A 21022-nucleotide genomic window follows, 5' to 3' on the forward strand; every position below is an offset into this window, starting at 1 on the left:
CGGTGACTAGCTAGCACACTGCACGACAATCGTATCACCAACAGCCCAGGTTAAGAGGCGGGCTGTCAATCGGTTGCTATTCTTGCCATACCCGGTGCACGTCTCTACAGTCCATTAATCTAAGGATTTATGGCTGATTCTTATCGATCCAGGAGACTGATACCAATGCAGCTGCATCTCTCGCTTGTCAAACCGGATATCCGGTTGTTCACAACACTACTGTAGTACTCAGTAGGGGTGCAACGATACAGAAAATTCTTGGTTCGGTTTGGTGTCACTGTTCGATGTTTTTTTGATACGTAAAAGACATTTTCATGCCTTTTTTAACTTAAATTTCATTTAAATCACAAGAGGTTTGAGCAAGTTAGTGTTTTGCAAGTCTCAAGTTCGTCTTAAGACTTTAATCTCAAGTCTCTAGTAAAGACGTCCAAGTCCAACTCAAGTCCCAAGTGAAGATAGGATAGGTCGAGTCACATCCAAAGCCCTCAGAAGTGATAAGCACTGTTTAGTGTCTCCCAAATAAAATGCTAACATTTTAACAATGTAACGATCTATTCAATTTGACAATTACAATGAATGCATTTGAATTGCTACATTTTAAAAATAAATAAGACCAGTATGACAAGACTTAATCACAAAAACAGAGTGTTTATGTAATCCACACATTCGTTGTTTGGTCTTAAACCGCAGCCAAGGCGTTGAGGGAGTCCAGTTTGGGGGGGGGAGGGCCTTAGGATCTCGTCTCTGCTATTTGCAGACGATGTGGTCCTGGTGGCCTCATCGGGCTGTGATCTTCAGCGTTTACTGTGGAGGTTTGCAGCTGAGTGTGAAGCGTCTGGGATGTGACTCTGCACCTCCAAATCCGAGGCCATGGTTCTCAGTCGGAAAAGGGTGGATTGCACCCTCCGGGTTGGGAATGAGGGCCTGCCCCAGGTGGAGGAGTTCAAGTACCTCAGGGTCTTGTTCATGATTGAGGGAAGGTTGGGGCGTGAGGTCGACAGGCGGATTGGCGCAGCGTCTGCAGTAAAGCTGTCGCTGTACCGGACCGTCATTGTGAAGAGAGAGCTGAGCCGGAAGGCAAAGCTCTCAATTTACCGGTCCATCTATGTTCTTGGGTTGTGACTGAAAGAACAAGATCGCGGGTACAAGCGGCTGAAATGAGTTTCCTCCGTAGGGTGGCTGGACTCACTCTAAGAGAGAGGGTGAGGAGCTCAGTCATCCGGGAGGGGCTCAGAGTAGAGGCGCTGCTCCTTCACATCGAGAGGAGCCAGTTGAGGTGGCTCAAGTATCTGGTCCGGATGCCTCTCGGACGCCTCCCTGGTGAGGTGTTCCGGGCATGCCCAGCCGGGAGAAGGCCCGGGGCAGACCTAGGACACGCTGGAGGGATTACAGTATGTCTCACAGCTGGCCTGGGAACGCCTTGGTTTCCTCCCGGTGGAACTGGAAGAGGTGGCCGGGGACCGGGAAGTCTGGGCTTCCCTACTGAGACGGCTTCCCCGTGACCCGGACCCGAATAAGCGGAAGAAAATGGATGGATGGACGTCAATAGATGCATTCAATGAGGCAGATTCAAGGGGAAATATGTTGTCTTGCTGGAAATGACAAAATAACGATCATGTCAGTCGAATACTTTGAATGGGGACACATTTTAGTCAACACATTCACCGAAAATCTCAGGTATTTTTAAGTCTTTGATGATATTGTCAAGTCAAGTCCAAACTCATCTAAATTGTGACTCGAGTCTGACTGGAGTCCAAGTCGCGTGTCTCGAGTCTACACCTCTGGAAATTACCAACGTTTGTTTCAACTGAAAAGTACAGGTTTTAAATGAAAAACTATACCTGCCTCTTTTTATGCTGCGCATACTTACAAGGTAGAACCATATGAAAGCAAAACAGGACCTTGAAAAAACAATAATACAATTAACAAAAAAATCAATCATTCATAATTGAATTCATCATGGCACTGAGGATAATTACACATAATTGATTAATAGTTCTGTTCGTAGATTCAATGGCATTTCAGTTAAACCACCTAGCAGTCATTATTTTTAGAATTCATGTACATATCCAGTTTGTTATTAAACATAACAATTATAACGTACACGAAAACAATTAGCGAAATGATAATACAGCCGAAGTCAAGGCAATTCAGAAAAGCTCAATTCGTAAGATCCGTCCATCCATCCATTTTCTATGCCGCTTCTCCTCATTAGGGTGGCGGGGGGCATGCTGGAGCAATTCATCATAAAACAATACCAACAATAACAAGTAAGTGGAGAAAAACACATTACCGTAATGGAGTTCAGGGCGCGCACGGCGCAATTGACTTTTTTAAAGATTTTGCATGGAACTAGCCTTTTACAAATGCAATGAGGACTTTTATTCTATGTACCGTACATGCATCTTAAAGCTGAGTCATTTTATCTGGAATTTGGATGATAAAGATTTTGCATGCCGATGATTGCTTCCACCTGCGGGAATGTCATCTTTGCCGCAAAGGAGCAACAGAGAATCAAAAGGGAACTTTGATGCCACCTGACTGATGTCATGTGACATTTGTGACTTGGGTTATTGTATATTACTGTATATGTACATGTATAGATAGATAGATGTAGATAAGATAACGTAAGATAATCAATGAACAGACGGTACTGAAGTCACAATGGAGAAGTTATAGATACCATAAATTCCACACCTGATTATAAGCCGCACCCACCAAATTTGTACCTATATAGGCCACAACTGTCGATAGGCTGCAGGTGTCCACGTTATAACGTGGGATATTTACACACAAAGACACACTTGCAATCCTACCTACGCTCGGTGTTCCCAGCATCACTCATTAGCTCCGGTGAGACATGAGACACTTTTTTTTCCAGTTGCCACGGTCCAATCTGTCCTAGCACTTGATCAGACTTAGCATTTGTCAGATCAAAACACGATTGTTGCATTTGACTTCAAAACATGTGATATTAGCGTCTGTTATCACATGGAAATGTGCTACTTTCTGTTTCGGCCCTCTAAGCATGATGGGAACCGGAGTTGTTTTAGGCACGAATTAGCCGCATCATAGTTTAAGACACAGGGTTCAAAGTCCAAAAATTGCCGTAAGTTTCACTTTTGCGTCTCTAATAGCAACAATGGTGCATTCAAGGACCACTGAACAAAGTGTGGAATGGCAACGCCTGACGAAAAAACATGACCAGTGAAGCATAAAGACATAAACATGTAAATTGTTCAATTGTTATCAACAAGATGTGTTGTGTGTGGGGAAAAAAGCGGCATATTTTTTGGGGGGAAATGCAACCCCGCACACTTGCAAGGTTACGAATGGTGAATGACGAGTATGCGAGGATCCACTGTATATTTATATGAAAGGTCCAAGTATTTATGAATTGCAGTAGAAGTTGTAAAATATAGTGTACAGCAATGTAGCAGTATTTTAAATTCTTTTTATCAGCCATGGGTCTACATTTGCGGATAAATAACAGCACAAACAGCCGAGACTGGATACACAAAAACAAAACAAGTGGGAAAAAAAGTTACATTTCCATAGCTGCATGTTGTGTTGTGATAAAAAAAAAAAAAAAAATAAGCGAATTTGGGGAGCTGTGCGTGCTGAATCACGAATATGCGGGGATCCACTGTAATGCAAAACAGCTTTCTTGTTTGATGGGCTTTATTTCACAAACAACACCACGGATACAAAACAAGAGATTTGGTTTTCCACATAAACAACACCCCCAAAAAGGTGCTAATGAGTTAGTTCACACTTTTAGCTTGTTCAGATTTAACTACACTGATCGGACTGCTCATTAGGTGCAACAATCCGGTGCACAGGCGGATTGTGGTTCCTCGGTTTTTAGAAACGTGTCGGTCAAGGAGTGTTTTTTCTTTGTAATAAATAAATCAAGGGCAATCCTCAGAGTTACCTTTAGCGAAGGCTTGGGGGATATAGTTGACAGTTTCGATTGCATCATTCATCTTCCTTTTACTTTGCTGATGCTTAGTAGTCCCCTCTAGACGTCTGTGTTCGCTCTCTTCTGGCAGCTCATTTGACACAAGACATTTTGAGAGACTCTCGGTCTTGAACTTGAAACACGTTTTGCTCTCTCAGTCAGCCGAGGCGAGGGGTGTGTACAGAAGTCACATAAACACACTCCTCACGCCCTTTCTCTGTACTTCTGCATTCAGAGTTTTTTTTTTTTTTTTTTTTTTTTTTTAGCTTTGTGGTCAGTCTCCTTCATCAAAAGATTCACATTTCAAACCACTGCTTCGCTCCGTATTCGCTCCTCTGGGGCATATAGACACTGCCCGCAGTGGTGTGTGTGTGTGTGTGTTAGAGGGTGGCACTTCTGTCTGAAAAGAGATGGAAGTGGGGAAAAAAATGGTATTAACCCTAAAAACGAGGGAGTTTAATTTACTCTCATCATCGCTTTCTTGCTCCGTATTCAAAGCCTGTTTCAACGAGTGGCTCTGTAATGACAAGGTTATAATAATGGCCACTTGCGTAGTCCGTCTGACGTCCTGCCTGCCCTTGATTAAACATTTACACATAACATGGACTAATACATGCAGAGAGTTTTCTCTGCACATGACAACTCGTCTCACTCGACAGTCCCGTAGTCGTTAAGCAGAATTGGGCAACGTTGTTATCTCTGCACCCGGGGAATTAAATTTAAATGGACGTTTTAGCCCAATTAAGTGGGCCGGTGAGCATTTGTGAACATCGCCATCAGCTAAAAGCGACCATTGTTCAAATGAGCACGCTCCCGGTGCTCTTATCTACGGCCTCTTCCATTCAGCAGAGCATACGCTGTGTTGGCAATTGGGACGCAGTGACCCGTGGTGCTGCAGAACAAAAATGATTTTAGATTAGTCTTCCCATCAGCAAAGCTTCATTAATGCGTTTGAAAGTGTGTGTATGTGGGTGTTTATGTATGTCTTTGGTCATGCGACAGCCTCACGTTGACATTGCGTAACTCCTCAGGCCGCGGAGTGGCTCGTTTTGTCATTATCTTTCTTGGTTCCCGGGCTTTAATTGGCAAATGGGGCCCAAGTAATGAAGCAGCACAACTCAGAGGATATCTGCTGTCTGTGTCCAATCAAGCTGCCTTTTGCTTGGAGCGCTGACTCTTTTTTTTTTTTTTTTCTCCCCCACCCTCTATCTCCTATCTCCTTCTCCTCATGCTGTCTTCATCTCCACATGCATCTCAAGTATTGCAGTCAAAACGGCCTCGTCATAATATTAATGTTGAACTGCACGTTCAGTAATTATTCACCACCTTGAATTTCACAGCTTCACTCTATCACAGACTTTCAAGAACATATCAATTAGAAATCATGCAGTTTTGTGGTTGAATATGGGATATTATTAGTCAAAAATATGCCTATTTAAGCAAATGTTATATGTTATTTGCATAAATTAAGCATTTTCAAGCATAAAATTAGCTTAAAGACGTTGCGATGATATGTAGTATTGTACACTGGCCACTAGGTGTCTGTAATGTTTGCTGAGACTTGATCGTCAGAACAACGTGCTCGAATGAGCTCACAGCAGGCACAATAATCCCTAGCACGAGCTGCTGTTGCCGCTGTAACCCACGGCAAGCTAAAACTCGACTCTGAACCCTCGACGCCACTTCCTGTTTGCCCCTACTCAGCTCCCCGAGCACCGGAACACGTTTACAGCAGCACACACAAGCATGAGTCTTATTTATGTCTTAAATGGCTTATTTTCTGTTATTATGTTTACTATATTGAGTAATACGAGTGTAAAGGTGACTATAGGGGTGTTATTTCATGTCAAGAGGGCTCTAATAATGTCAAAAGTACATATTTAGGGCATCGTAAACAGGTTTCCTATGCTCTAATGACAAAAATATTAGATTTATAAATACAAAATCGTCCTTCGTGAAAATTCACTTATTGCAGTCGGGTCTGAAACCAGTAAAAAGCGATAAACGAGGGAATACTGTAATTTCATTCTAAATTATGATCCAAGGACGTCAAATTTTTTTACAGTTTGTTAGATTGCAGCGTTTCAGAGTTTTGATGCGATCAAGATGGGATTCATTGATGAAACCAGGATATTGTTTTGTTTTAGTCGTCAACGATGTGATATATGGTACATCTCTGCTTTTCGCATTGGGTTACATTCCGCGATCATCAGCGGATGGCAAAAAATTCCAAAACCTTCCCCTTCTCTCTTCAATTGCCATAGTTCGCTCTCGACACAATCCAATTTAAGACCTGTATGTGCCTCACACACTTATTAAACTCATTTAAAGTATAAAATGTATAGGTACTCATCACTAACGATGGATGAACCGATGGAATCGGAGTCACGGTGTAGCCTTTGGCTAGCGCTAGATGCTGGCAGGGTAAAGAAGCCGTTTCCCCGAGGTGCATCTACATAATCCACACTGCGAGCCTGTTGTCATTTCAGTAGCAGCTGTCAAAAAGTAGCCGTAAACACTGAAGCACGAATGTGCGGTGATCCACTGTCGTTCCCGCTTCCCCCTTTTCAGTCAATGTTACATCCACCCCCGTGACTCAAAGACGTCCACATTTTAAGATCATATGTATATTCAAATGAAATTCTGGCAGAAGCCATCACACGTTTCAAAATCCTGCAAGCCCTGACAAATCACTGGCGTGAATGTCCTACTCATTTCCTCAGATTCCAGCAACAAGCGCACACTCACAGTGCACCCTCGTCCTTGCTAACATCACGTCCGACACATATTAGCAGACATGACTTGACCTCCGTCTCACTGGAGTACATAATGCTTGGAGATAGTCCATCCCTGTGACCACCCCTCAACTAGCCTTAATAAATCGCTTTCTCAAATCTAATCAATCATACTTTGCCAATCAGATCTATTTGGAGGGTAGACCCGCCAAACTAAATAAACGTTAAACGTTAAATAAACGTTCATTAAAGCAAATTCCAATAGGCTTCGATAGTCTTTCTCTTACGTTTATTTATGGAAACTCTTAACTCAGAATGCCAGTAGGCTCTCTCCCTTTAAAAAGTGTTAGATTCTACCAAGAAAGGCTGGAGAGGACTTCTCCTGCCGAGCAGATGAGACTTTGAACCTTCATCATGCTCCTCAGGCGCTGACTCCCGTCAGCGCTGGCTACAGAACTGTCAGCCAGAAATGTGAACGCCTCTCCACACATTTTACTCCTGATGCTCAACCACAGAAAAAAAGTATCAGTGTTGATATCGATGATCTGTTTTCCCCCCTTTTGCTGTCCTAATTCTTCGGACATTGGATCATCTAATTGGTGTTGATGAAACTGTCCATGTCTGATTTTTATTTTTTTTTTTTTGAGATGAGTGGCTATAGGCACACAATATTTGCACAAAAAGAAAATGCACTAAAGCAGTCAACTTAAATATCTTACTGTTACTTTTGGTTTTGGATGTAATCGTTTAAATCCATAATAATGGCAGTTTACTCATTGAGTCTCCATGTGACACGTGTTTAAGCCTTGGCTGAGGTTTCCGCTTTTGCAGTAATCCCGTAATCCCTGGCACCACTTTTAATTTTGCGGCTTCACTATCACGGTTTTTCAAAAATATATCAGTGAATCAATCCTCGCTGTTTTGTGGTTGGACACGGCCTATTATTAGTCAAGTAATATGCATGTTTAAGCAAATGGTATGTATTTTTTTGCCTTAATTAATCAGCGCCAAGCTTAAAAATGGCTAAATGAAGTAAACTACAACTAAAAGGCATTCAGAAGACTCATTCAAAGACGTATGTAGTATTCTACACTGGTCACTAGGTGTCAGTAATGTTACATTGATGAGACAATAGCCACCGCAGTAACTACTGTACAGAACAAGAAGTAAAATAAGAACAACAACAAGGAATTCTCCCAATGCTAACATGTGTGAGGCTATGTTCTATTTGATTTATTCCTTTCTATTTTTACCATATTGGGTAATACGAGTGTTAACATGGCTATAGGGGTGTTACTTCATGTCTGGACGGCTCTAATTGTACTAAAAACTGTATTTAGAAGGTTTTAAGGTTGGGCGGCAGTGGCTCAGGAGGTCGTCCAGAAAGCAGAAGGTTGGCAGTTCAATCCTTGCTCCCTCCACTGCTGTTGTGTCCCTGGGCAAGACACGTCACCCACCTTAGCTCCAGTGCTGCCCACACTGGTGTATGAATGTGAATGAATGTTTGGTGGTGGTAGGAGAGGCTGTAGGCGTGAATTGGCAGCCATGTTTCCATCAGACTACCTCAGGGCAGCTGTGCTACAGACGTAGATTACCACCACCAGTGTGTGTCTGAGGAGTGAATGAATAATGGGTTCACTTCATAGTGAAGCGCTTTGGGTGCCTTGAACAGCACTGTATAAAATAGAATCCATCGTTGTTATTATTATTATTCTATGCTGTAACTATGAAAATATTTGATTCATAAATAATCACTTATAGTGGGCCCTCGTTTATCATGGTTCATTGGTTCCAGACCTGAACGTGAATCGTGAATTTCTACAAAGTAGGATTCCTTATTTATAAATGGGATATTTTTGTAGTTAGAGCATAGAAAACCTGTTCACGACCTTTAAAATACATTTTTTTAATATTATTATAGCCCTCTGGACATGAAATAAACATGAAATAACACCCCCATAGTCATCTTTACACTCGTATTACCCAAAATAGTAGGCATAATAAAAGAAAAGAAGCTATTTAAGATATAAATAAGGTTCTTACTTGTGTGTGTTGCTGTAAAAGGGTTCCGTTGCTCGGCAAGAAGAAATGACGTCGGGGATTCAGAGTCGAGTTTTAGCTTGGCATGGGTTGCGGCCGCAACAGTAGCCCGTGTTAGGAATTATCGTCTTTGAATGCATCTTCTGAATGCCTTTTTTTTTTTTTTTTTGTATTAGGCAAATAATGAGTACAATTTGCTTAAATATGCATATTTCACAAAACGGCATGATAAAACCGTGATAAGAGTGAAGTCGTGAAATTCCTAGCGCAAAGTGGCGAGGGACGACTGTACCACGGTCAGGTCTGGAACCAATGAACCGCCATAAACTAGGGGTTACTGTACTTTGTTTATTTTTTTCCCCAAGCAAAAGTAAACACAAGATGGCGTTCCAATGAGAAGGTGTATGTCTCGATTGTGGTTGCATCCTTCTTCAGGCCAGCAACGCTTCCTCCTGAGAAATGTTTAAGAGTTTTGTGCCAATATCTTCTATCACATCTGGCATTTTTCCCATGAACCTTTTTTGTTCCAGGCTTTGTCCAACATTGTCCCGTGTTTGCTGTTCTTTCAGATTCTGCTCTAAACAGTCCTCAGAGTGCAGCAGATATTGACTATGAAAGTTAGTCTTTACGCTTTACACATTTGCATAGCAGCTTTGGTTTTGCAAAGCACTGCTTGTGTTTTTGTTTTTTTTTCTCCCCCCCCACGTGATACAGCTCAATCTGCACTAATTATTTTTTGTTGGTTTCTGTGGGTGCGCTGAGTGGCCTCAGTCAGTCACAATATTCACTCGGCTGTCAACTATGCATTAACCCAAAGCACGTAAATAACCAGTGGAATCACCTCAGCTGATGACGAGATGGGTTTTTGTCTGGATGAAGTCTTTGTTATCCCACTTCCTTTTACACACCTCCTTCACCACCACTGCTCCATTTCCATTTGGAACGTGCCGGGTCTTTCCTGCGCTCAGAGATAAGCAACAGAATTAATTAAACAAGTAGCAAACAACGGCTTGACATTTGAGCGTCCTCTCTGTGCGCTCGCTGACTGATCATCTGAGAGGAGATGAAAAAGCTGCTGGATTTCCTCTCTTCCCCACTTTTCTTTATTTCCTTTCCTCCTTTCCAGGCATCTTCCCTTTTATATGGAAACAGGCAGGAGATTATCTGAAGGAATCATTGCATATCTCAGGTGCAGGAAGATCGGAAATGCGTAATTAGTGCATATTGCTCACGCTGTTTGGTTGCGCTGGGAAAAGGCAAAAGTTTCTAAGCGCACTGGCAAGAGGCAAGGAATGAAATAACACTTTGTCCTTGAAATAACATTGCTTCGGGGCGGGGGGGGTCACTACAAAGTAAACACTTTGGATCAACATTTCAATGCAGTGTTGGGTATAAATGACAACGACTGATGGAAGAAATGGTTGCGTTTTTTTGAAGGACGCTGAGAGAAGAAGTGCTTCAAGTGATGGCTGGAATTGTGAGAAGCGTGACAAGTTACGCTGACAAAGTGCAAAGATAGATGATGATGAACTCGTAATAAACAAGGACCGTAGAATGTACAACCATCTGTCTCTTCCGGCAGCACCGTGGTTCATTTTGGGTGTATGATGCATCTAGTCAACTGTAGCGCGCACTTATGCATGCAGACGGTAATGCGGGCTGTCCAAAGTAAAAGCAATTGATGGAGTGCGTCTGCAAAGTTGTTGGACAACCACACAGGCATTCGCACACACGCACACAAAAACCAACACAAATATTCTTTGATCTCCACTGGAAAGATCCATTTCTTGTTCTCTGCAGGAGAAGTGTGGGATCCTCATTTGCATACACATCCCCTTCTTCGCAGCGTAGCAGCTTACACCTCTCCCTCTGAATTTCAAGCAAGTAAACTGACAGGCAATTTTAATTTGCGATTGAACTTTTTTTTTCTGTCCTCCAGTGGCAGAAATGATAAATAACTCATTTTCAAGTGTTGCGTCTGCACCCTGCATGCATATTTCGGCATTGGCTTATTGAGTAAATGTAATGAATGAATAAATAAACACAAATACTTGAATATGATTGGAGTGTTCTATTAGCACAGCCACTCTTGAACGGGATAAGGACAGTCTTTAAGGAATTGTATTAATTCAACGTGTGATCCACTCAGAACATCATGTATGTTTACCCCCCACCCCTTGCCAAGTAATCTGTTAATTCGGCATGTCCATTCATTTTCCGGCATTCCGTGTCATCGCCATTTGTCTCCTATACTTGTCGTAATCTTTGCAAAACTCCATGTAAGGGATGCTACTGCGTTGTTCTGTGTGTGTAAAATGAATTAGCGTCACTAATGAAGATTGCCAGCGCTGAAATGTTGGATTGTGTGTGTGTGTGGAAGTGCGATGAAAGCAGCCAAAGTATTGTTGACCTTCCTGACTTTGATGGCATATTAGTCATTGTCAGCGAAGGGAAATTAAGGATGGGTAATGTGATCATTCCAATTTGGATGCTCAATTAAGCGCAATATTTTATCTGGAAGGACATGTCAACATTTGGTCGACTTTTGACGTCAAAAAAAAAAAAAGAGCAAAGGCTTACTAAAAAAAGTAAATTCTGCCATGCGGCATGCAGGGACACTATCTATGGCTGCTCCATATTCCAATACAATACTTCAGCATCTGGCCCTAACTGGATTAGCGACTGCAGTGCACAGCAGTACTGATAATATTCCTGCAGCAGCAACATCACAGCCAGACGGAATGAATGTCCCAACTATTCTCATCCACAACTTAACTCAACGCTGCCTATTCTACCGAAAATGTTCACTCCAGTATCAGTTTGGGGTTTTTGAGAACCAACAGAAGGAGAAAAAACAGCCTGCTTGCTTTGCGGTGACTGGCTGGAATGGAGCAACTCACGTTTGTCACCTAATATCTCGCACCCCCTTCTACTCCTCCCAACACACCTCTCCCTTCAATCACCCACCTCTAAAAGTACCCTTTCTTCAGAAAATGATCAGAAAGACTTGAGTATGTGTTGGGTCTGTTCCAGACCAGCTGTGTATTTCTCTCCCATCTTTAACTTTGAATGAAGATGGTGCGGAGGGCGAAATTGAGAAATAAATTAGGATTCATGCAAACAAATACAGTGGTATCTTGGTTAGCATCATTACTCCATAAGCCTGTCACGGTAACATATTTTGCCGGACATAATCGTCATACAAATTATTGTCGATAAAAGATATATTGATAACATATCAGCGTTATTTTGAGACATTTTTTTCATTCATGTAATTATAACCCAGTGGAAATCGCAGGTGGTCATTAAATATAACCGTATAAAACAATTCACAATGCATCTAAATGTGAATGAAAGAGATAAATGAACATTTAAGGTTACCTTTACCTTCACCGAAGACACGGTTGTTGACAAAAACACAACATGGTGACGAGGCGAGATCAACGCGGGCGCCCCTTGTTTGTGTTTTGCCATGATTTGTGTCTTGAATTCAGTAGTGTTTCTCACCTCAAGTCTCTGCTTTTCTTTTGATCACGGCTGCAAAATAACCCAAAATGGAGAAGAAGAAGTGCCAGAATTTGATTTCAAGAAAAAAAAACAAGGTGATACCTTGCTGAATTAAAGAAATACCTGATAACAAAACACCAAGGTGGTGTCCATGTTGATCTCGCTGCCACATCGTGTGTTTGGCAACAATCGCGTCTTCAGTGAAGGTAAAAGTAACCCTAAATGTATTTTCAGCCCTTTTATTCATCATTCATATGCATATTTAATTGTTTGACGCATATGAAACTATAAAAACGTGTTTTGTGTTAACATTTTTTCGACTTGTGGCGTAACTGTGTTGGTTAGAACTACAGAGTCAACCACTGATGACATCATCATCACGGGCGACAGAGCAGACTTCCGGTTCCTGTTTCCACGTATTAGAAAGCTGCTAACAAGGACGTTTTGTGATAAAATCACAGTTGGACTCACGCAGCGTATTATCAACACAACAAGACGCACACCATATTACCGGAAAATGTACGCACACTAAGGCATTTTCTGTGAAGCCAATCTCATTTCTGTGGCAGTTTCACCGCATAATGATCCAGACTTTTTGTTGCCAGAGGCTATGCTTTACAGCAAATGATTCTTATCTAGATGAGTTCACAATGAATCAATTTTTCAAAGTGAAGTAGCAGTAAAGCCCGTGTATCCGCGTGAAGTACAATATGTTGCTATACCCAAGCTCTGGTCTGGCCCAGTCAAGTTCCTATAACACACCCAATTAATACATATTGCCTGCCTTTTGATTTACACCATATTGCACACCAGCCTCCCCATCACTAAAACCTAAAACACAACCTTCAATGTTGTGTATGCACACGGAGCCGCCCCCCACCCCTCCATAAAACACCGCATCTGTGATTTGTGCACTAAGTTGTCTGGTTGCCACTAAACCTCCTTCCTCCGCTCCCTCTTTCTCCTTTGTTTTGGCGATTAGGCATGATGAATCACCCTCCTATCCCCATCTCCGAGCTGGCTGAGCACACAGAACTTCTCAAGGCCAACGACAACCTGAAACTCTCCCAAGAATATGAGGTGAGTGGGCGGACGGTTTGAGTTCCGCATCTGTCTGGTTTTGTTCTCATCAGAAGGACGCAAGGCTATGTGTTGAATTTTTTGTTCTTTTGTATTTGCTTCTGTTGTAGTATATACGCTGTTAACTGACATTATTTATACCCTGACTTCAAGTATGTTTGAAAGTGTGCCTTTTAGCCTTAAATGACGCAAGAAAGTGGCAAGTAATGTATGAATAATTGGATTCATTGATCTGAATCGTTTTTTTTTTACAGTCCATAATTATTTTGAATAGGTCTCAATAAAGGAAAACTTAATTTAAATTCATAATTTAGTGCAACGCTCGAGATCCTCAATTACATTTGTCCAAGGGCCAGAATTTTCTTGGCAATTTTTGTCTTTGTCAAAGAACGTCCCCACCCGTCAGTAATCATGGTGGTTGGAGGGATGGACTGAAAGTGCCTCCGTAAATTATGTGTTTTTTATTATTATATGTTGGAAATATCAAAATATCCTTTAATTTCCCTTCCAAATGCAAATGTTGACAGCTATGTGGTAGCGCTAGGGATGGGAATGGAAAGCTAGTTCTCAACAAGAACCAGTTCCCAGTCTTTTAATTCCTTGGAATCATTTGCCAATGTAGCAAACGATTCCCTTATGGAAAAAAGGGGAATAAACAGGTCGATTAGTATCAAATTTGTTTAGTTTAGAAGTAACACGGCCTGACAAACCCAAGAGTGAAGCTTTAACAGGCCCACAGCCTAGGGCTCCTCGATGGGCTGCCAGGGGGGCCCAGAAAAAATCATTACTTTTGTAAATAATTATAAAATAATACTAATAAAATAAATATTCATCTGTAGAAATTAACCAAACAAATACAAGTACACAAGAATATGCAGTAACATGTTCAACATTTTCAAATAAATACATAAATTAACTCATTCAATACTAAAGACATATTTATACATTTTTATAATCTCGAACGCCCGATCCCAGCAATGTAATTATGTTTTTTATGTTTTTAGTTTTTGTTTTTTATCTGTTTTTGTGAGAGAGGCAAAAAGAGGCGATGATGCAACTCTGCACTAATGCATTAACATTGCAGAGCACTTTAAAGCCATAAAAAACGGCCACAAGGTGAAAATCGACTAAAATGCCCTGTACTGAAGGGGCTGTCTTTTGAAAAATGGCGGGGATTGATTGAGTTAATTAAAATTCTCCTTTTTAAAAGAACATATGAGCTGAGCAAGTCAGCCAATGACAAATACAATCACGTCAGGTCCAATGGAAGTGTGCCAATGGAACGATGAATAATTAACAATTATTTGGCAAAAGAATAAGCATATCTGCTTCTCTCTGGGCTTATGGTGTCTCCAGCTGTGGAGAACAACTTGTCATCCTTTCTCAGGAAATCCAAAAGATCATCCGAAAGAGTACAATCGAAAATGGAATAAAAATGGTGCAAATCTTACCTATTCCGATCCCTAGATAATGTCATATTCCCTATTTGTTTAAATGCGATCCATCTTCTTCTACCGCTGCTTGATTGTGACGTTTACACCGCACGGTTGCCCCCTGCAGGGCAGAGGAAGTACTGCACGGTCGAGCACTTTGCAAGTTAGACTGAATGGTTTACATTATTTGGGTGATGTTTGGCGGACCTTTCTTCAAAGTTGTTTTTCAATGACTTCCTGTACAAAGATCACTCACTGCATTTGACACCACATCAAAAACAAACTTATAGTACAGTATAGATTCTCTGTCAAGCATTTAGATATTTACTTTGTGTTTTACTCAGCAGAGTCTTGTTGTTGTTGTTGTTGTTGTTGTGAGTAGGTTTGGGGGGGTAACTGAGCTCTTGGACGGCTCGGGTTACAAATGACACCGGAGTTGATTAGAAATCAGGAGCGCTGAATCAGCTCTCGTTTGCATACCAGCAATATCTCCTGCTCGCCATCCCTAAATCACCGCGCCTGTCGCCTCGCCGCCCGCCAAGCTGAGGCAAAAAAACGGCTACACCAGCATGGATTGCCATCATCATGCCTGCCAGTGTATGTTGGATGTTGGCGGATAATGACTTCTCATAGCATTCCAGCATTTCTGGCGTATCTATTATTCATAAATCCAGAGCTGAGCTGTGCACTAACGGGGCAAGCTTGTTTTGTTCGTGGCGGTGAGAGAGGCGTGATGGCCGAAGTCTAATTATTTGCCTTAAAGAGTGAATTCAACCACACGATCCTCTCTCCCCCGAGTAGTCTATCTTTTCCTCTCCATCCCGTCCTTCTGCCCTTTCACACAACCCCATCAGCCTGCAGGAAAAATAAATGACCAAATTAAATAGAGAAGTGTAATTTTAATTTTGTTATTTTCGTGATGAATGGCCACTCGTTCATGCGCTCCGGCTTGCCAAGCGGCGCTCCATGGGCCGTTGACTGATTGGTTTTTAGCCAGGCGGGAAGTAGCGGGAGAAGAGAAATGGAGGGAAAGGCGAGAGAGATGCTGTGTGGAGGCTCAGTTATTGAGGATTTGATGTGGGCGTGGAGAGAAGGCCTCAGCGTAGAAAAGCAGCGATGAAGAGAAGGTCATCGGAATAGAACACACAGCTGTGGAAAGGCTGCCACAATTAATGACTTTTTTTGTCTTTCTTGTTTTTTGTTTTTTGTATCCAGTCTCAGCAGTCTGTGCTGTCATTTATTTGCAAATATAGAACCTTCCAGAACCTTAACAATATTTTAAACATTCGCATTATATATCATCATTTGCTGCAGGTGTGCTGAACAGAGGCTTGCCTTATGAACAGTTGGTGGTCCAGTCAGTGTGGTCGACTGGGAGCGGTGCTGGTTTGACTGCTCGTATTGTTGAAGTAGTATTTTGTCTAAGTGATGTCAAAGGACAACAGGAGCTATCACACCAACACACCAAGTGTGACAGGCGGATTCAGGCGGCGGTGTGAAGAGACAAACTGCAGGCCTCTTCCTTCCTTCCTGAAGCTGTCACACTTGCGGATTACTCTCAGGAGACCACACGCAAGCAAAGACAACTTGACTCACCACAGGAACCACACACACAATCAACAATACGCTTTATACTGTTTAGGCGTGTTGATGTTTATTTACTCACGAGATGTTCTCCAGATGTTTTCTGGCTGTCACACGGTTTATAGTGTTTGATGCTGTGACAGAGCGCGTTTCCCCCCTTGAGAGAATCAGTCAAGAATTCAATTCAATAATTCAGTAAAAGTCAATCTGAAAATGTAATGGTTCAGATTTACTCTGCAACATTTTCCATACACTTATAAACTCATTCAATCCCTGACATTTTTCAAAAGACAACCCCTTCAGTACCATTTCTTGTTAAATTGTGTTTTTAGAATGTGCTGCAGGCCAACAAAAAAACTGGCACAGGCCACACTTTGGCACCCCGTCATAATATTTTGTCTTTATTCTTGTAAAACAACAGTTCTTATTTCCATTTTTGTTGTTGTTTTTTTTTACATCTTCTTGTTAACTGTATGTTTCGAATGTGCCAAGGGCAAATAAAAAACAGACCGTAGGCCTTAAATCTGCTCCGGGCCGCAGTTTGGACACCCCTGCCGTAGACGGACGAAATCAATATGAACCAAACAAAAACAGTTAGTGGTTTGTTCCACAACGTATCAGAAAAGGGGCAAAAATGTAAAAAAAAAAAAAAAAAAGGGTTAAAGCTGATGTGTGTGAATATTTTGCTTTGCCTGAAAACACAAAGCTAATAGGTCTGCTTTCATGGACGACGAAGGAAATTAAAGAAATTGTTCACATTTGCGAGGCTAAATTCAGAGGATGTTTACATTTTTAAACCAGAAAAACAATGAATTGAATACCAAAATAGTTACAGGTCAATTAACTCATTCAATGCCAACGACGTATTTGTACATTTTTATAATCCCGAACATATTTGTACGTCGTTTACCTTTTTTTGCACAAGAGGTAAAAAGAGGTGATGATGCAACTCTCGACTAAAGAGTGCATTAACACTTCAGAGCACATTTAAGCCATAAAAACGGCCACAAGGTGGCAGAAGTGCATTTGATAAGCGCCCGGCGGAGATCATGTTACTGGCCAAATCACACATGACAGTAAGGCGGAAGTGAGAGAGCGTGGAGGAGTGTAGAGTGCAGAAGGTTACGCATTGTAGGGAAATTTTAACGTATGCACGCGTGCACACGCATAGTTTAGTTCCCAACGTCAATATTGTAAATGGTTCATGGTGTTATATTTGTCAATAAATTGTTATTTTGATGAAAAACAGACCCTTTTTGTGTTGTTTATGTTGGTGTATTTGTTAAGATATATCAGCTGTCACAAAAGTTAAAAATATTTGTGTCAAAGTGAAAGCTATGCTTAAAATGTATCTTTTCACAAAAAGCTGCCTTTCTCTCTTTTCTCTTAGGTAAGTTTCAGGAAAATATCAGTTCCCGATGTTCTTCTACTGATTACTAAAGAACGGAAAAATATTCCGTGCGCCTTGAAAGATCTGTCAAAACCGTCTAAAACGGCGCAATACTGAAAGGGCTGTGTTTTGAAAAATGCGCTGGGATTGAATGTTTTTGTCGTTGCAGCTCTAAACACAAATGGTACTGTTCTTTCTCAGCGCCTCACATGTCTTGTTTTGTGTTTTTCCTGTCTCCCCGACCAGTCCATCGATCCAGGCCAGCAGTTCACCTGGGAACATTCCAACCTGGAGGTGAACAAGCCGAAAAATCGTTACGCCAATGTCATCGCCTACGACCACTCCCGCGTCATCCTGGCTCCCATTGAGGGTAAGGCTCACCCGTCTTCTCATTTTTGTAGCTAAATTGTTTCGGTCTGAATGAAGGATTTGTTTCACTTGGACTGAGTAGTTTATTGATTGTTGTTTCGGTCCAGGCAAATACTTTGCTTAAGGCCTGTCTTTTGGATCGCCCATCAGTCTGATCTCACACTGAAGCACGGCGCGGGAATTGAAGTTGTTTTCCTCCACCACCCCATTTGTCAGATCAGCCTGCACTTCCCTATGAACTGTCTTCATGCACAGTGCTGAAGCCAGAAATGTCTTCCCCTGATTCCTAAATCTCTAGAGACACTGTCAGAGGTAGTCACCCTTCATTGCCGACATTGTTGAGGGGTTGCAACACTACAACAACTCCCGACTCCTCTCTGTGATGCCAAAATTGCTTCTCCTCCCTTCTCTTCTTTTGTGTGAGTTAAATGTTCCAAGTAGATTTTCAGAACCTCACAATTTGGAGCTGCAACAACAGAAAAAACGCTTGCCTGCAGAGGGAGAGTGAAGGAAGAAAGAAAAACAAACGCCTCGTCCATAAATACATAAATTAATCAAGTCTGAAATTTCTATTTTACACCGCAGTGATTTTGCCATTAGTTGCAGCAGAATAACAATTCATGCACGTCACCGTTCTCCGTTCATTTAGTCATGACTAAAACCAAGTCACCACAGTCAGATAGTGTTGTATCCTTTTAATGGCATTCACATAGCTTTGCGTTCTTTCCCCCCTAATTTCAATTCTTTTTCATTAGTTTCTCTTCTTCTGATTCTCTCTCTCTTTTCACTCCAGCCTGTTTCTTGTCCTCACTGCATCTCCTCTCTTAAACTCTTAAATTAGCCCAGCCAAGTGTTTCATTGTTTGCCGCTTGACTGCTGCGACGTCAGTCAAAGTTACGTGACTCCCAAACACAAAGTGCTCCACGCCGTCCTCACCTTTCACCTTTAAAGGACTGTAAAAGTTAGTTTTTCTCTCTCACCTGCCACTTCCCGTCTGGAAAGACATACCTTAATCACAGATTATCATGGATTTGCTAAACTGATAAGATCAGTAAGGTACATACTGCAAATACCGAACTATAAGTGGACTATACTGTGGATTAAACGATGATGCGGCTAATTTAGGGCTATAAGAACTACAGTTCCATGATGTTTAGGGTGCACATTCAGAAAGTAGGGAATTGGAGTCATAAAGTGGACGCTAATATGACATTTTGAAGTCTCATGCGGCGATTGTGTTTTGATCTGACGCCGAAGAACATATGTTAATGGCGTATTGACACCTTACCTCACCGCACCGGCTAGGTACTAGCCGGCTAGCGGCTAGCTTCACCACACTCTCGCCCGCAGCGTGTGAGCGCCGCTCTCTCAATGCCTCAGACCACTCCCAAAAGGTAACGCTACGTATTGGAGCTGCCCCGACTGCGGCTGTTTTTGTTTTTGAGTTTGGAAAAGTTCATGCTAGGTGGGGGCGTTCGATTCTATGTTGCTGTGTGAAATCAATGCGCCCAGGAAGGATGTTCCGGCAATGCTTGAAAGGACCAAAATATGGCAGATTACTGCAAGTGCCTGTTACTACATGGTCACAGCATTTATATAAAAGGTGGAGGTGTTTGTAGGCGGCATACAGGTGTGTCCCATTACGTGCAGTAATGAGCTGTATCTTTACAAAACACACAAAAGAGAAAGTGTGGTTGATGTTTCACATAAGGATTGCGGATGATGGGCAAAATTCCAAAACAAGCGCAATTTCCCGTGAAGTAAGTTTGATTAAGTGGAGAATAACTACAGCTTCTGCTTGGACTGCTTGAACTCTGATGAAAAAAAATAACACGAACACAGTGTGTAGGTAGGATTGCAAGGTTTATAGCGTGTACATATCCCATGTTATAACATTAAACTGAATTACAAAGTGGTGATGTATTAACCCTAAAACATATAGAAACACTGGAAAGGCTTGGTTCTAGACGATCACAGCTGATTAGAATTATATACGTATAGTAGATCAACACTTTTCGCGGAAAGCTACATTCCGCTACGTTCCGATTTCGACCACGAAATCGCAAGTAATTCATACGCCCATAAAAATATCTATTTTTGACACACGGCTCACTCCTCCCCCTACAAACTCCCCTGCTAGACGTTGACGTTCTCTTCCGATTCCGTACCCACGGCTGTTATTATTAGACTACATTTGGCCACAGAACCCTCCCCTTCTCTCTTCAATTGCCATTGTTGACTGGCAACACAATCCAGGTTAAAGCCCTAAATACGCCTCACACACTTACCAAACTACATTTAAAGTATAAAATGTATACGTACTCAACACTAATGAATGATAATGTAAGGATCAATGAACATTTACGTTTCACTTTTGCGTCTCACAGCTACTATGGTTACTTGACAAAAAACATTATCAGTGAAGCATAAAGACATAAACTTGTAAACAAGTTGTTGTTTTTTTTGGACAGTGGTACATGTATGCTGGACAGAAAAAAATACAGAAAATAAAAAAATATAGTAAAATTAAACAATATGAATAAAAAAATTTTTTTTAACATAAATCCACAAATTTGTTGGGCTGTGGATGCTTCATCGCAAATATGCAGGAATTGACTGTATAGCGTAGAAGCTGTTCAACAAAGCAGTCAGGTTCCAGTGGTGAACATGGAGTAACTTAAATCAAAGCCGGAGAAAGGAAGAACATTTTTGGGCCATGTTGTGCAAAATTTGAACACAACTGACAAAAAATAAAACAAAAACACACAAAAAAATTATTATTTATGTAATGTATTAATTATAATCACGTCTTCCTTCCTCTTTTGAGAATGTATTTTGCATTTAAGCGCACTTGGCAAACAGGGTGTTTGGTTATTTTAATTTACAAATAGACAAGAAATAGCGAAACAAAAAAACAAGACAC

General features: G+C 41.5%; 1 protein-coding gene across 17 annotated transcripts in view; it reads left to right on the forward strand.

Moving 5' to 3' along the window:
* ptprsa (protein tyrosine phosphatase receptor type Sa) overlaps positions 1-21022 on the forward strand; it is a 294585-nt gene that overhangs the window by 237110 nt on the left and 36453 nt on the right. For 10 of the 17 annotated variants that reach the window (XM_054790816.1, XM_054790828.1, XM_054790815.1 and 7 more), the window contains 3 exons: positions 9306-9353; positions 13226-13323; positions 17977-18100. In XM_054790816.1, the coding sequence (XP_054646791.1) occupies positions 9306-9353; positions 13226-13323; positions 17977-18100 (270 nt within the window). The remainder of the gene's footprint in view (positions 1-9305; positions 9354-13225; positions 13324-17976; positions 18101-21022) is intronic. The other 7 variants (XM_054790823.1, XM_054790824.1, XM_054790827.1 and 4 more) reach the window with 1 other exon arrangement.

Source organism: Dunckerocampus dactyliophorus, chromosome 10 (genome assembly GCF_027744805.1).
Source record: "Dunckerocampus dactyliophorus isolate RoL2022-P2 chromosome 10, RoL_Ddac_1.1, whole genome shotgun sequence".
Classification (NCBI taxonomy): domain Eukaryota; kingdom Metazoa; phylum Chordata; class Actinopteri; order Syngnathiformes; family Syngnathidae; genus Dunckerocampus; species Dunckerocampus dactyliophorus.